General features: G+C 26.2%; 1 protein-coding gene across 2 annotated transcripts in view; it reads right to left on the reverse strand.

Moving 5' to 3' along the window:
• Nucleotides 1–1143: 1143 nt before the first annotated feature.
• Nucleotides 1144–14313, reverse strand: part of LOC100213618 (polyunsaturated fatty acid 5-lipoxygenase) — an 89592-nt gene continuing 76422 nt past the window's right edge. For both annotated transcript variants that reach the window (XM_065811080.1, XM_065811081.1), the window contains exons 12-16: nt 12825–12930; nt 12607–12692; nt 11803–11976; nt 8020–8183; nt 1144–1538 (exon numbers count right to left, since the gene is read on the reverse strand). In XM_065811080.1, the coding sequence (XP_065667152.1) occupies nt 1424–1538; nt 8020–8183; nt 11803–11976; nt 12607–12692; nt 12825–12930 (645 nt within the window). In that variant the 3' untranslated portion in view covers nt 1144–1423. The remainder of the gene's footprint in view (nt 1539–8019; nt 8184–11802; nt 11977–12606; nt 12693–12824; nt 12931–14313) is intronic.

Here is a 14313-nt window from a genome sequence, read left to right on the forward strand (position 1 = left end):
AAACTTTCATCTGAAGCCTTAAATAAAGTTTATGAAAGGGTGAAGAGACATAATTGCATGCTGGTTAAAAACTAGATCAGAATGGAAACCAAGAGAAATGCGACCATTGCATACTTTTTCAAAGTAACTTTATTTTCTTTTATGTTTCAAAAATATATTGAAATGACAAACATTTTTTTAAAATACAGTTTGTTTCTTCCAATATGAGAAAAATAAAGTCTTTGTATTGCAGTAATAAATACTAAAAAGGAGATAAATCATAAACAGGGCGCAAAGGCGTCAGATAAAAATTCTACCTTTCATTAAAAAAATTTAAATTAAATCAAACTCTGTGTGAACACTCTCAAATAAAAATGTCACAAAAAAAATAATATTTTTTTCGAGGAAAGAAACAAATAGTTGAAAACTTTGAAGTGGTTTCCCAAAATTTACCTCAAGTCCAAATTAGCTAATTTTTTTGGAACCGTGATTATATATATCATCGGGGTAATCCTAAAGTGAGCCAATGTGTTTAGAAAAAAAGTATGTTTAGACAGTGGCTTATTGATCAACCATATCTTGTCAAATCCAACCATAATAAATATTAAAAAATTGACTTCTCATCATCAGAGTACCGTGATTCTAAAGGCAAACTTCGTCGATCTCATTTAGACCTGTTCTTTAGAACGGAAAATAAAGAAAGAAGAAAGGCACTACGCGATTAGCTTCAGTTTTTAAAAGAAAACAGTAGCATATACTGTGTACCTTGCTATTATTTTTGGAAAATCGAAGAGCAGCTTATGTAAAAAAAGAGAGTTCCGGAACTGGCAACACGCCAGTTCCGCAACTCTCTTTTTTTAAAACCTCCTTTAGTAAACATGAGCAGACCACAGAGTACTTACATATAAGTTATACCTTATTTCATATAAATTATACCTTATTTATAAAATTTAGAAAAACATTTACAAATTCCATTTACAAATGTTTTTCTAAATTTTATAAATAAGTAATCTTTTTTCAGCCTAAATTAAATCGCGAAAGGATTTTTATAAAATTAGCGAGTAACATAAGGCCTACAACATAAAAGCAAGAAAGCTTTTGTTGTAGGCCTTTGGCAGTGTATTTTTCAATGATCTTTGAAAAAGTTGAGAAAAACGAACACAATTTTTTTCAAATTTTAATCATGAAAATAAATAAAACCTACAATAAATACCTGCAACATTATAAAAAAGCAGTATAAAGATAACAGGCAACTAAAAATAATAAATTTATAGTAATATTAGATTTATACAAACTTAATATTAAAAAAATGTTAAATTTATACAAATCTTATGAAATTTAACTTTTACAGTTAGAACTTTAATTAAGTCATCATATCAAAAATCCAAAATAAATTTAAATTGCTAATCAAAATGTTGTTGCATATGCATGTTGAACAAATTTTTTAAATACTAATAGCATTCGGAACTTCTTTAGGATCCAAGTATGGGTATGGTGTGCTAAGTTCTTCGTTTCTTTTTTTAATCTTATCACTAATCTCAGCTAAAGCACTTTTGAACCTAAAAAATAACAATGTTTAACACAACAAATAAAAAAGGTTAAAAGTTCACTTTCATTTTGATATTTTATATTACCGAGGTTTTATATAACATTGCCGAGATTTATATGATTGCAGGAGATGTTAATCCACTAAATTTAATTTTAACAATAGTTTTTACTAATCTAAGGCAATTTTTTTCATCAAAAACAAGTGCAAGAAATAGTGGGGCACTATAATCATGTACTTTTGTTAAAAAACTTTTTAAAGCAATTTTATCTGTTTAATTTAATTTTACCGTTTTAACTAACATTCTATAACTTTCGTGCAATTGTCAAGCTGCATGAAATATTGACTGTTTTTATTCACTTTGTCTTTTTCGACTAACAAAGTAAAATCTTATACTTATAATTTCACAAATTGTTTAGTAATAATATTATTTTTCATTATATATCATTATTAGAATTATGTTGGCAATATTTTGGTTTATACTAATATTTCAAAATATAACTACCAATTATTCATACAATGAAAGCTACAACTATTGTTTTAGCAAAAATCTTTCGTTTAACAAGTACCTTGACTAGGTGTGTAACACAATGAACAAAGAATATATTGATCAAAGTATACTGAAGAAATATTTTAAGCTATATTATATATATATATATATATATATATATATATATATATATATATATATATATATATATATATATATATATATATATATATATATATATATATATATATATATATATATATATATATATATAATTATATTATAAAGAAATATAAATTTCTAAATTTTATAAACTAATAAGATAAAACTTAAAAAATCTGTTGAAGAAATTTTTACCATCTTTATTAAAAATCTGAAAAGCAAATTTTGTTACAACTTTCGTATTCGTTTTTAAGCAAATAATTACAAAAAAATTTTAATTTTTCAAAAAACTATTATTTTTCGCATAAAATCTTTTAGTCAGCAAGTCAAACACTTTACTGTAAACTTGTATATTTAGAAATTGAGGTTAAAAGCTTAATAACACTGGTCAATACAATTCTTGCTTCCTTAATTTTTTTTTTACGGTTATTGAGTATTTCTATGGTTCTGACTATGAAAAAAAGTACTGGGAGATTGCTAACATATTTACCTTTTGAAATATATAGTTTTGCTAATTTGACTAAATAATAAATAAAAAATAATATTCAGTACTGGATAAATTACTACGGATTTTTCATTTTTAAAATAATAATCAATTTTTTACTTCAAAAACAATCACAAGATAAAAATAAAGCCACAGATTATAGATATTCCAGATATAGCAAAGTTTTTAAAACTCGGTTTGACCACTACTATACTTGGTTTGACCACCTTTGGAAGCTTTCAATGCTTTCACTCTCTTGGACATGCCCATGATTAAATCACTGCATAATTTGGCGATTCTCTTGTGTGGAACCAGACATGGATTAACCTCTCTATGAATTGAATTTTTGTAGCAATATGAACTTTATGTACTTCGTCCTTCAAAATATCCCATAAGCTTTCAATCAGGTTTATATCTGGTGAATTTCTAGGTCATTTGAGTACAGTGAATCCATTTTCTCGGAACCATGTTATAGATAATGCACTATCCTGTTGAAATATATATTCCCTATCAGGGAACCATTTGATGAATCAAAAATTTCTCCAACACCTTTATATACTTTCACTGGTTCATCATTCCTTCCACAATACGTAGACAGCTTGTTCCATATATTGATATTGCTCCCATTACCATGATCTTTGTTGGGAACTTTAATGCTCTCCACAAAGATCATGTGGGGAAAAAATCCATATCACAATACGTAGACTTTTTCTTTTTTTCTAGGACTAAGGTCTTTTTCCTACCACTTCAAAATTAATAAAAAATGTCAAAAATTTTGCTGAAGAATTTTTTTTTATTTGTTCAGAAATGAAACTAAAGATATGTAGAGTTCAATTTGTACACCACAGAGAGTAAAATGAAAGCGAGGCAAACTCAAATTAACATATTTCAGGATTTACCGGTAAATTTCAGCAACAGTTCCTGTCTGGCCCTTAAACGACTTTAAAATGAATAAAACCAGATCAAAATGGATTTCATTTGACAATAAAATACAATGAACCACTTAGCATTATGGGTGCCTCAAATAATAAAAATTAGTGAGAATTCTAAAAATCTATAACAATTTTTTCCATACTGTATATGTAACAAACTACTATAAAACACAATCAAATGTGGATTTTGAAACAAAAGTAGATTTTTATGCTGAAACTATTTCATTATGTTAAGTTTAATATGAAGTAGTGGATGTTATTTCGGCTATAAAAAAAAACATGTTTATAACATTTTTCAACCAGCTTTCAGCACTTCCTGCGCTGACCAAAACACTTTTGTGATCAATAGTGTTGCTAGTCACAATTGTCCCAAAAACAAATAAAATAAAGGAATTTTGTGTACCACCTTTGTTAACCTAGAAAAAAGTTAAGCATTTTAAAATTAACACTAAAATATGGTTTTAATTATTAATTTTTTTATAATCTTAGAAACAATCTTTCAAAGTTGTTAGCGTTATGAAGTAAATCAAACTTTAATCTTCTTTTACTGCTGCTTATAAAATAAAGCCAAACACTAGATCGCTAGTTTTTTAAACCCATCTGTTGCAAAATACCATCAAAGTTGTATACACAATACAGCTTCTTTTCTCAGATACAATAAAGGTGATGTTGGTTTCCAGAGTAAACAATTCTTTTTTCTTTAAAACAACATACCAAAATTGGTATGTTGTTTTAAACAATATACCAATTTTGGTATGTTGTTTAAAACTTACCATCATTTAGTTCAATCTGATTAATTGATTAATTAATTGGTTGAGGATCTAAAAGGTTATATTTTTATTCTGGCTCAGAGTCTTCACTAGACATATTTTCAGGTTCACAGAAGATTTAGATGAGCTGGGTTGTACCTGTAGAAGTTGTCATAGTTATTTTAAGGTTCTCACCAAATCATAGGTGTTACGAACTGTGTTACATCATTTTTTCCACTAGACTATAACTAATTGTTATCTAATATTATGATGCATTTTAAACTTTAAATGATAATAATTATAGAAATGATCAACATAATTCCACCACTTAAATATCATGTAACTATGAATACCATAACCATGGTAGCCACATAATACCATGTAAGTAAAACTGTTGATCTCCTCTTCACTGATAAAAGTTGGATAAAAGAACTTTTTTGGAAAAACTGTTATCAGGCATGGCTATAATGTTTGTAGATTTGATGAACCCAACTGGGCCAAATTTGTTTAAATTAATTAAATATCAGGAATGTATTGAAACTCTGAGGACATTTAAAAACTCAACTTACAGACCACCAGTCGACATAAGGTCAAGAGACACCAATATGTTAGTACTATTGTTCTCAGCAAGTTGATATTTGTTAGCATTTGTTTGATTTAGTTGCTAAATGCTATTTTGGAATAAAAATTGATATATATTACAATGAGAAAATACATTAGTTTAAGGAAGCTTAGTTAGTTAAGCTTCACTTAAAATTATATGCTCATAATGTTTTTGCAAAAAAAAATTTACTTTGAAGGAAGTTTCATATAATCAGGTTCTATTGCATGGAGTATCTTGAAGATCCTGAAGATCCTTTCAGCAGAAGATCCCACAGGTTGTTATATCAAAACAAACATAAGAAGCAGTGCATTAAAACCTAATTAAGACACTGAATAAGTTTTTTTTTTTAAAAAGTGTCAGTAGCGGGGCAACATTTTTATGCAATCGATTTAATATTGATTTAATATGCAATAGATTTTTGTCAAGATTTTAGCGCAAAAATTGATACAATTATTGCGCTAATGTTTATATTTCAAGATATACTTTGGCATTCAAAAAATCTAAAACACTACTGTCATAGTCTTACAAAAGAAACTCTCTTCTCTCTAAATTCTCATTACTTACAAGACCGTGACAGGAGATGTTTTAGATATCTAACAATAAATTAACCTGTTTCTTTAGGATAACAGGAAGAGTGTGGCTATTAGATTCAAGAGATGATAAAAAGGAAGCTATTGCAAATAGCTCTGTCTTATCTTTAGAAGAAATAATAATATCAGATCCATGTTTGAGAGGTGGAATATAAAACTTGGTTTCATTAATGACATTATTAAAAATTTTCTTAAAGTCTATAAATTCTAACTACTGAGATGAAATAAGAGATTTAGTATTCTGCAAATATTGGACCTTTGCATCATCTTTTTACATTGATTTCTTGCAATGATATAAAGACATTTGTTCTACAGAGAGATGTTCTCTTGTATATAAAAGAAATAATTATGATTAGATATAGCAGCTGCAGAAGAAGAAAAAAAATTATGGGGTAGAGTGAAACTTGACTTTAAATCAATGAGAAGAATTTCTCATTGATTTAAAGTCGAGAAAATCTGCAAAATTTTCAGCATAGACTAAAATCATCAGCCCAAGGATCACCACAAAGAAAACCATAACAAATCCCAGTAAGTCTTAAATTAGTTGTAAAAAATACAAAGGTGAATCTAATGTAAAAGATGTACAACAAAAGTTTTGGAAAACTATAGCATGATTTGAATCACATAAATGAGGATAAGGAGAAACTGTGTAAAACTAAAATCAGAACCACTAACTATGGAGTAAAGGTAAGTGAGTTGTCTGGAAAATGTCACAAATTTAGCTATCTGAATAAAAGAATAAGAAAGACAAAAGTTTTAAGCTTGAGAGCCAGCAGGAGTAGTGTTACTAGAGCCAAGCAATTCAGGGTGATAAGCAAGTCATCAATAAAAACAAAATTGGCTAATAGATAAGGGAAAAGGCAAGGTCTATTTGCAACCCAATAAAGAAAACAAACATGAAAAATAAAAACTGTATCCAACTACTGTCTTCTACAAGACCATAGTCAGATACAGTTAATATTGGCTCAAGATGAGTATGGTTAAGTAAAGATTAAAGGCAGTGTCTCTAACCTTTACTTATCTGTTAACCATGGGCCAAAAAGCAAGTAGGTATTTTAAGTCAGAGTTATAGCTTCTAGCCTTTCCTAAAAAGGCATGTCCTGCAAAGCACATGACAAGTGGTAGATTGCACTGGATTGTACTTTAGCAGTAGCAAGGTTGAGATAATTTTAATCCATACTGTAAAATATTAAAATATTATATATATAACTATTAAAATAAAGTTTTTCTATTTTTTAAAAAGACAAAACATGTATATGATAAAAGAAACAACAAATTGTGAAAATGTTTACATTAACATGTTATTAGTTAATAAATTATAATTTTACTAATTAATAATAAAAGTTTGAGTTTTTTAAATTATTTTAAACTTATAAATTGTAATCAAAAAAATAAAAATATAAAGTCTGAAATTGAACTAAGCAAATTAAAGATTTTTAACATTTTTTTTAAAACCCCTTTACAGTGTTGCAAACTGTTGGTATCAAAATAGGTGTTGTAAAGCAGTTTTTGTATAAAAATTGGGTTTTAAAAATTTGTTAAAAACAAATTTTTAAAACCCAATGCTTTTATATGTCATTAAAACACAAATTTTGCAATCAATTTTTCTGATATTACTATTTTATTTTATTAATATTTGGCTGTATACGTGTGTAAAAAACAAAATTAATTCAGGAAGAGGCGGGTTTCGAAACGCAGACTTTCTGTTTGGCTAACAAATACGCTAAACGCGCATATAACAAAAAAAATACTTATTTTAAAATTTTTATTTCTTCCCATATAAAAAACAAAGTTAATTAAAATTAACTAAATTATTTGACTTATTGCAAAACTAACTATTGAATATTGTGTTGTCATCAAGCAAGAGTATGTATGCAAAACTTGAAGAAAATTTATCATCAGGAAGTGACTCAAAAATTGATTGCAAGATTTGATGTTCACAGACAAAAATTGATTGCGAGATTCGATGTTCACAGACAAAAATTGATTGCAAGATTTGATGTTCACAGACAAAAATTGATTGCGAGATTTGATGTTCACAGACAAAAATTGATTGTGAGATTTGATGTTCACAGAGACGAGGAGTTAATAAAAGCATTGGGAAAAAAAATTAAAATTTTTGGTATGAATGATGATTGGTATGAATGATGACTGTTAATGTAAAAGAAATATAAATACAAATTTCTATATAAAAGTTTTTTTTATAGAAACTTAAAATTACTTGAAAAAGCTTGTCGTTATTATAAATTTTATTGCTACCTTTTTTTTTCAATTTTCGTTTTTTTTTTTTTTAATTTGTGTACACTATTGAGTAATTTAATGATATAATTAATATCATTACATTACCTAATGCAAAAAGTTGATTATAAGAAATTAAAAATGAAAATATTAAAAGATAGTTATCATTATAACAACAAAACAATTTCAATAAATTTAATAAAAAAGTGAATAAAAACTGTATAAATATAAAAAAAAACAACAACCTTTCAACAGCAGCAACATCTTCAGGTCTAAACAGATATTGAATTTCAAAAGTACCTAATTCATTGGTACCTCTTTCACTAAGCAGTTTTGTAACTGCCATTGTATCCAAAGTGGTTTCTTTGTTTGGAAGCTGATCAATAATGTCTTGCATTGTTAAAGGAGCCTTTAAAAAAAAAATTTTAGGAAAAAATAATAAAACATTTAATAAAACAACATAAACTAATTGAAATAAAACAAATGTCAAATATAACAAAACTAAATTTGACTTGAAAAAACTTTTCAAAAAATTATTTTAATTTTACTTTTGTCTCAACTTTATATTTCATTTATTAACAAATTATATATTTTTTAACAAACCTTTTAAAAAAAAGGCAACTATAGGGTAAGTCCTGTAAAGATTGGCATTAAGTAGAGATTGCCAGTGGTATATAAAGCAATTTAGTTTGACTTATAGAAAAATAAAAGAATAGTATTAACTTTAGTCCATGTCATATAATCAAATTCAAGCTGTAAATGGAGTAAACTTAGTTTTTGCAAGTTACTGTGCAACTGTTGTTGTTATGCTTAAAATAAATTTTCAATGTTTACGAAATTTTAGATGAACTTTGATTTGGAAGTTTGAGTGAAGTCAAATTGTAATTTACTGTGTTAGCTATATGAAAAATAAATATGCTAATGATTTTTACAGGGACTGCTTCTAAACCCCTGATTATATAGCAATAACCCTTTTATTTTAGAAAAGATTTTCATATCTGTTACGCTGCAAAGAAAACTAAACTGTTGATTCATTGCTTTTTACTAACAATTTAAAAAAATTAAGAGTCACACAAGATACCATAATGGAAATATGAAATATTTATATAAACTTCTAAATATCTAAACTTCTCCAATATTAATATGAAAAATACAAAAGTATAAACAAAGTTAAAGTTAATTCACATAACAAAACTAAGACTTTATTTAGAATTTTAATAAAAGATGCTACTTCTTGTTTAATTTTACGTTCTATAAAACTAGTAGTTGTGTTATTTATTATTAACTGTTGCTATTTGCAATAGTTAATAATAAATAATAATAATAAACAACTATAAAAATAATAATAAAATAATAAATAATAATATTAAATAATAATAATAAATAATAAATCACAAATGCAAATTTTTTTTTTTTCAATTTTTTCGAATTTCAAATTTCAAACCAGAATAAAGTATGTAGTGCTAACTAAATACGAACATAATAAAAAAAAATTAAAGAACAACGGTTGAATAGCAAATAATATAATATTGTTGCTTTGTAACTGTAAAGAACAACGGATGAATAGCTAAGAATATAAATATTTTTGTTTTGTAACTGTTCTTTTTATTTATATGACTCAATATTTCATAGTTTTACAAATTTTTGTTGTCAACAAAATATTCTTTTTCTGTGATTTGAATAAATACACTTTAATGTTTAAAATATTTTTTAACACTTTTAATGATATTTTTTGTGAAAATATTTTGGCAGTTTTGTAATTATGTTAAAAAATATATATACAGTTCTACACCTATTCACATGAGCCCACCATCTATTTTTGGTCTTGAAAATGCCATGAAATGCCAGCTAGAGCTTGCATTTTTATGTCCGAAAAATCTGAAAATGTTATTAATAATAAAGCCAGGTTTGCATTTGGGAAACATATGCTTGGAGCAAATCAACCAATTGGTTTCTAAAGCTGTTAAACCATAAAGTAAATACTCTTTTGATCCTTTACAAATACCTGAATATTAGAGATCTTTTACAAATACCTGAAATATCTTCATTTAAAATCAAATATGGAGGCACAACCTACTTCCTTGCCAGAGCATTTTGAAGCAGATATGCAAATGTCATTACTGAAACAAAAAACAACCTTGTCCCAATTAATTTTAAATTACAGGAGTTAATTGCTAAATTAAATGCAGTTCTGTAAAATACTATACTAATACTGATATTAAAAAACATAACCGTCAAGTAAAAACCTCATCCCATAGAGTTCATTTTATTGCAATATTTGGAACATTAGAAATAAAATAAGTTGCAAAGAAAGAATAAAAAAGAGTATTGTGCCTTTTAAGTATTATGCATTTAACAAACCTTAACAACATGTAAAATATTTTTCATTAGTTGATTATGCAAACATTCGTATTTACTATTTTAAACATTTTCATAAATCAAAAGAAGGAGAAAAATTAATGCAGCGCTTAATAAATTTTTATATTCAGTGTTTTTTAATAAACTTTCTTTCTTTTTATTACTTTCAATTTCAAACTAAGCAATTATTGTTATACATATTTGGAAGATTGAAAAAGTGGTAGGGTATATTAGGGTAATATGAGCACGTTAAGCGAAAGTTGGAATATTTTCAAAAATAATTATACTGGATCCAAAATTTTTGCGAATAAACAATTTTAAGGGAGCCCTACTCTTGATTCATATAGATATTTGGGCACTCGAAATTTTTTCTTAATAAAAAAAGTTTTAAAAAAGTCGCAAAAGTGCTTATATTACCCAGACCACTTGGTAATATGAGCACTTTGAATTAGCTCCAAAAAATAACATTAATTCCAGTTTTACCAACCTGAAAATTAGAACTAATTTTTGGAATATAATGATTCATAATTAACAAAACTTATCATTAAAAGATCAAATTTTAAGTCACTTTTTGTTAAAAAAATACCGTTTTCCTCAAAAAAAAAATTAGTTGGCTATTTTTTTAAATTTTATTAACTCAAAACTTTTAACTTAGAGAAAAATATTTAGTATTGTTAAAATATTAAAAGTTTTGCTATGCTTTGTTTTTATTCAAAAAGCAATTAAAACCACTGCTATATTAAGACTTTAAACAAGGTAACTTCAATGAAAAACACTGGGTAATTTGAGCATGCTCATATTACCCAAAAATAGCATCTTTAAATAAAATCAAAACTGAATGTTTCTATGCATTGTGTTTCAAACAAAAATGCATTGTTTTTCAAACAAAACAAAAATGCATTGGATTTTTAGCTAACATATTTTTTTTAATGAAAAAAATTAATTTCATTATTTTAGCACCAAAATTTCGCGCCACAGATACATTCAAGCGTGACGATATTATTTTAACAATGCAAAAAATTTAACAGCATTTTAATTAGATGATAGCCGCTAATTACTGCATATAAATTTACATTAATTGTACTAATTCCTATTATCACCACATAATGGCGATTCAAAAAATACAAAGCAACTTTAACTTCACTGCTTACATCTAAGAAATCTTTAAGTATGCTCACATTACCAAGGTGCTCATATTACCCTAATCTATCCTATCTTTAAAAAGTTTTTTTAAGAAAAATAAAAAAAAATAACTTAATCTGAAAAGGAAAATATAACATCTAAATGCTGTGGAAGTTGTTTACTCCTCTTTACAGATCTCTCTAGATCTCAATTTGATGACCAATAATATCTCTCCTTTAAAAGCAAAATTGAAATAAATCTAACTTGATACCAGATATTAGTTTTACTTTTGGGAAAACTCTAATGTATATAAGAAACCTACATGACTATGAAAGCCTGCAATTTAACAAATTGCCAATTTGATAAACTTTAACTGGATAAAAATAGTTTTTTTTTTTGAGGTATAGCAATCACTTCCAGACTTACAGGGACTACTCTACCAGACTTACCAAGACTTATCCTTAACTAATTAACTAAGCCAAGACTTACCCTTTTGTTAAGTAAATTCAAAAAATTTTAGTCATCATAAAAGGCTACAAAGACAATACCTTAGAAGAAGGTATTTTGCCAGTTAACATTGCTGGATAACTTGGTGGGAAAGCATATTCATCATATTGACAAAAATTAGCAGCAGCATGGCCAACACTACAGACGAAGATAACACTAGCAACAGTCTTGATAAGATCATTTAAATCGTCAAATTTTCCATTTCCAAAAACTCCCTTTAAGATAAAGTTACTAGTTAAAATTAAAATACAACTAAAATCATTATCATATTTATCAACTATATTCTACTAATATACTTTATTTATTTACTTTATTTTTTAACAACTCACCTGAGCCGTAGAAAAATAAGAACTGGGAAGTATGGAGAGAAAAAGTAAAAACTGACGCTCCAATAAACTTTTTTTAAAACTCCAATAAACTTTTTTTAGTTTTAAAAATTGTCAGCAAACAGTGAAGTTTTAAAAGTAAAAAACTTCTACTCTCCAAAAAAACCCTTCTAAAAAACAAAAGAAAACTTTTCTTCTCTATTTTTAAAAGAGATATCATAAAATATGACATAATCATTATTTGGTTGAAACAAATACTTATACTTTTAAACAATACTATACTATTTTGTAAATACTATACTATATTGTATTATACTTTTCACTGTTATGAAGTCAAAACTAGATCAAATAATTATACTGTTTATTGGTACAAAGTCATAACTGTAAATAATAACAATTTGCAAACTAAATCTTTTAATATAATGTTAACAGAATTATTAGATAAAAGTTATAATACAATAATTTAAGATAGATAAAAACATGTTTTAAGAAGAAAAAAGTATTTAAAAAAATTTCAACCTTAATACCAGCACCATCAGTTTCATCGCTTAAACAAAATGCCCAATTTTGAATTTCATAATCATTTTTCAACTTTTCAGGAGTATCTTAAAATGTAATAACAACAAAAATAACAACCTTATAAAAATTTACCAATATAATTACAAAAATTATTAATTTCAAAGATTTTATGTATAAGAAAAAGCAGACAAAAAAAAAACAACAGAAATATACCATACCATACACCCTAGAAAGTATTTCAGTGGCATAATTAACAATAGCTTCATGAATAAGGAGAGCATCATCTCGATAAAAATAATTTTTTAAAACCTCTGCATCACCCACCTGAATAAATATTAAAAAATGTATAAAATAACTTAGTTAAGTTAAATCATTAATATAAATATAATATAACTTTGTCAAGTTGTTATGTTAATTCTTGTTAAAATTGTTAAAACAGAAAACTTTATGCAAAACGTAGTAATCAAGTGTGTAGTAGATTTCTAGAATAATCTTTCATCCATTCTATGTCTACGTGGTATCTGGTAACTAGCTACGTGGTATCTGGTAACTAGCTACGTGGTATCTGGTAACTAGCTACGTGGTATCTGGGAACTAGCTGGTAATAGTATTACTAGTTGTTCCTAAAAATAAATTTTTTCAGAAAAAAAGCAACTAATAATTAAATGCACTCAAATCTAACAAATTAACTTTTTTTTTTAAACCATTTCATTACAGTAGAAATAAATTATAAATTAAAAAATTTATAACCTTATTTTTGATCAGTTATATTTTTAAAATAATTTTCAAGGTAATAACTTTTTACAAACATGGCGTTTAGGAACAGTGTTCTATGATGATGACACCTTCTTTGTTAAGTTAATTTAGTTAATAAGTGCACTATCAGAAATACTAATATAACTTTCTTTTTCTGAAAAGTAAGATTGTTGCATGGCAAACATAAAAAATAATTGAAAAATAACAGTTAAATAATCTCTGAAGCAAAACTCCAAAAAACATTGAACATGTTATTGCTTCAAAACAATCATTTAACAGAACATTTAACACATAAGGTGCAGTATAGTCAAGATTCTATCCAAAACAAGGGAGTAAAAAAACAGGAATCCAAAAAAAATCTACTGGGTAAACAGGAAACATTAAGGTTAACAATATATATATATATATATATATATATATATATATATATATATATATATATATATAATATATATATATATATATATATATATATATATAAAATATAAAATTACCTCTCTTTTTAAACATAATTTAAATAGGTACTTAAATTGTACACAAAAATAAGGAGCCGGGCTGTGAAAAAAATCAAGCTTTACTTATACCTTATGCAGTCTTCTCGGTTTGAAATTTAATGCCAGCGCACAAAAAAAAAAAATGCTGGCAGGATAGACTTTTTTAAGTTAACCTGCGTGATTTAGAAAATTCATTTTTTTCTGCTACTTAATTTAAAATAAAAATATCTGAAAAGAATACTAGAATACTAGATAAAATAATTTCAAAAAAAACTGGTAAAAAAAAATTTTTTTGTTTGCAATTTAAAACAAAATGTTTTTATTTTTTTGGCGCTTTTTTATGCACTTGCCAAAGTTTTTGTGGGCATGTGGGCAAGCGTGAAAAGACATCGCGAAAGTGCTAGCTAAACGGAGAAGACTGCTTATGATAATAGAATAAGCCATATTTACAAGCATT

The sequence above is a fragment of the Hydra vulgaris genome, chromosome 11 (assembly GCF_038396675.1).
Source record: "Hydra vulgaris chromosome 11, alternate assembly HydraT2T_AEP".
Taxonomy (NCBI): domain Eukaryota; kingdom Metazoa; phylum Cnidaria; class Hydrozoa; order Anthoathecata; family Hydridae; genus Hydra; species Hydra vulgaris.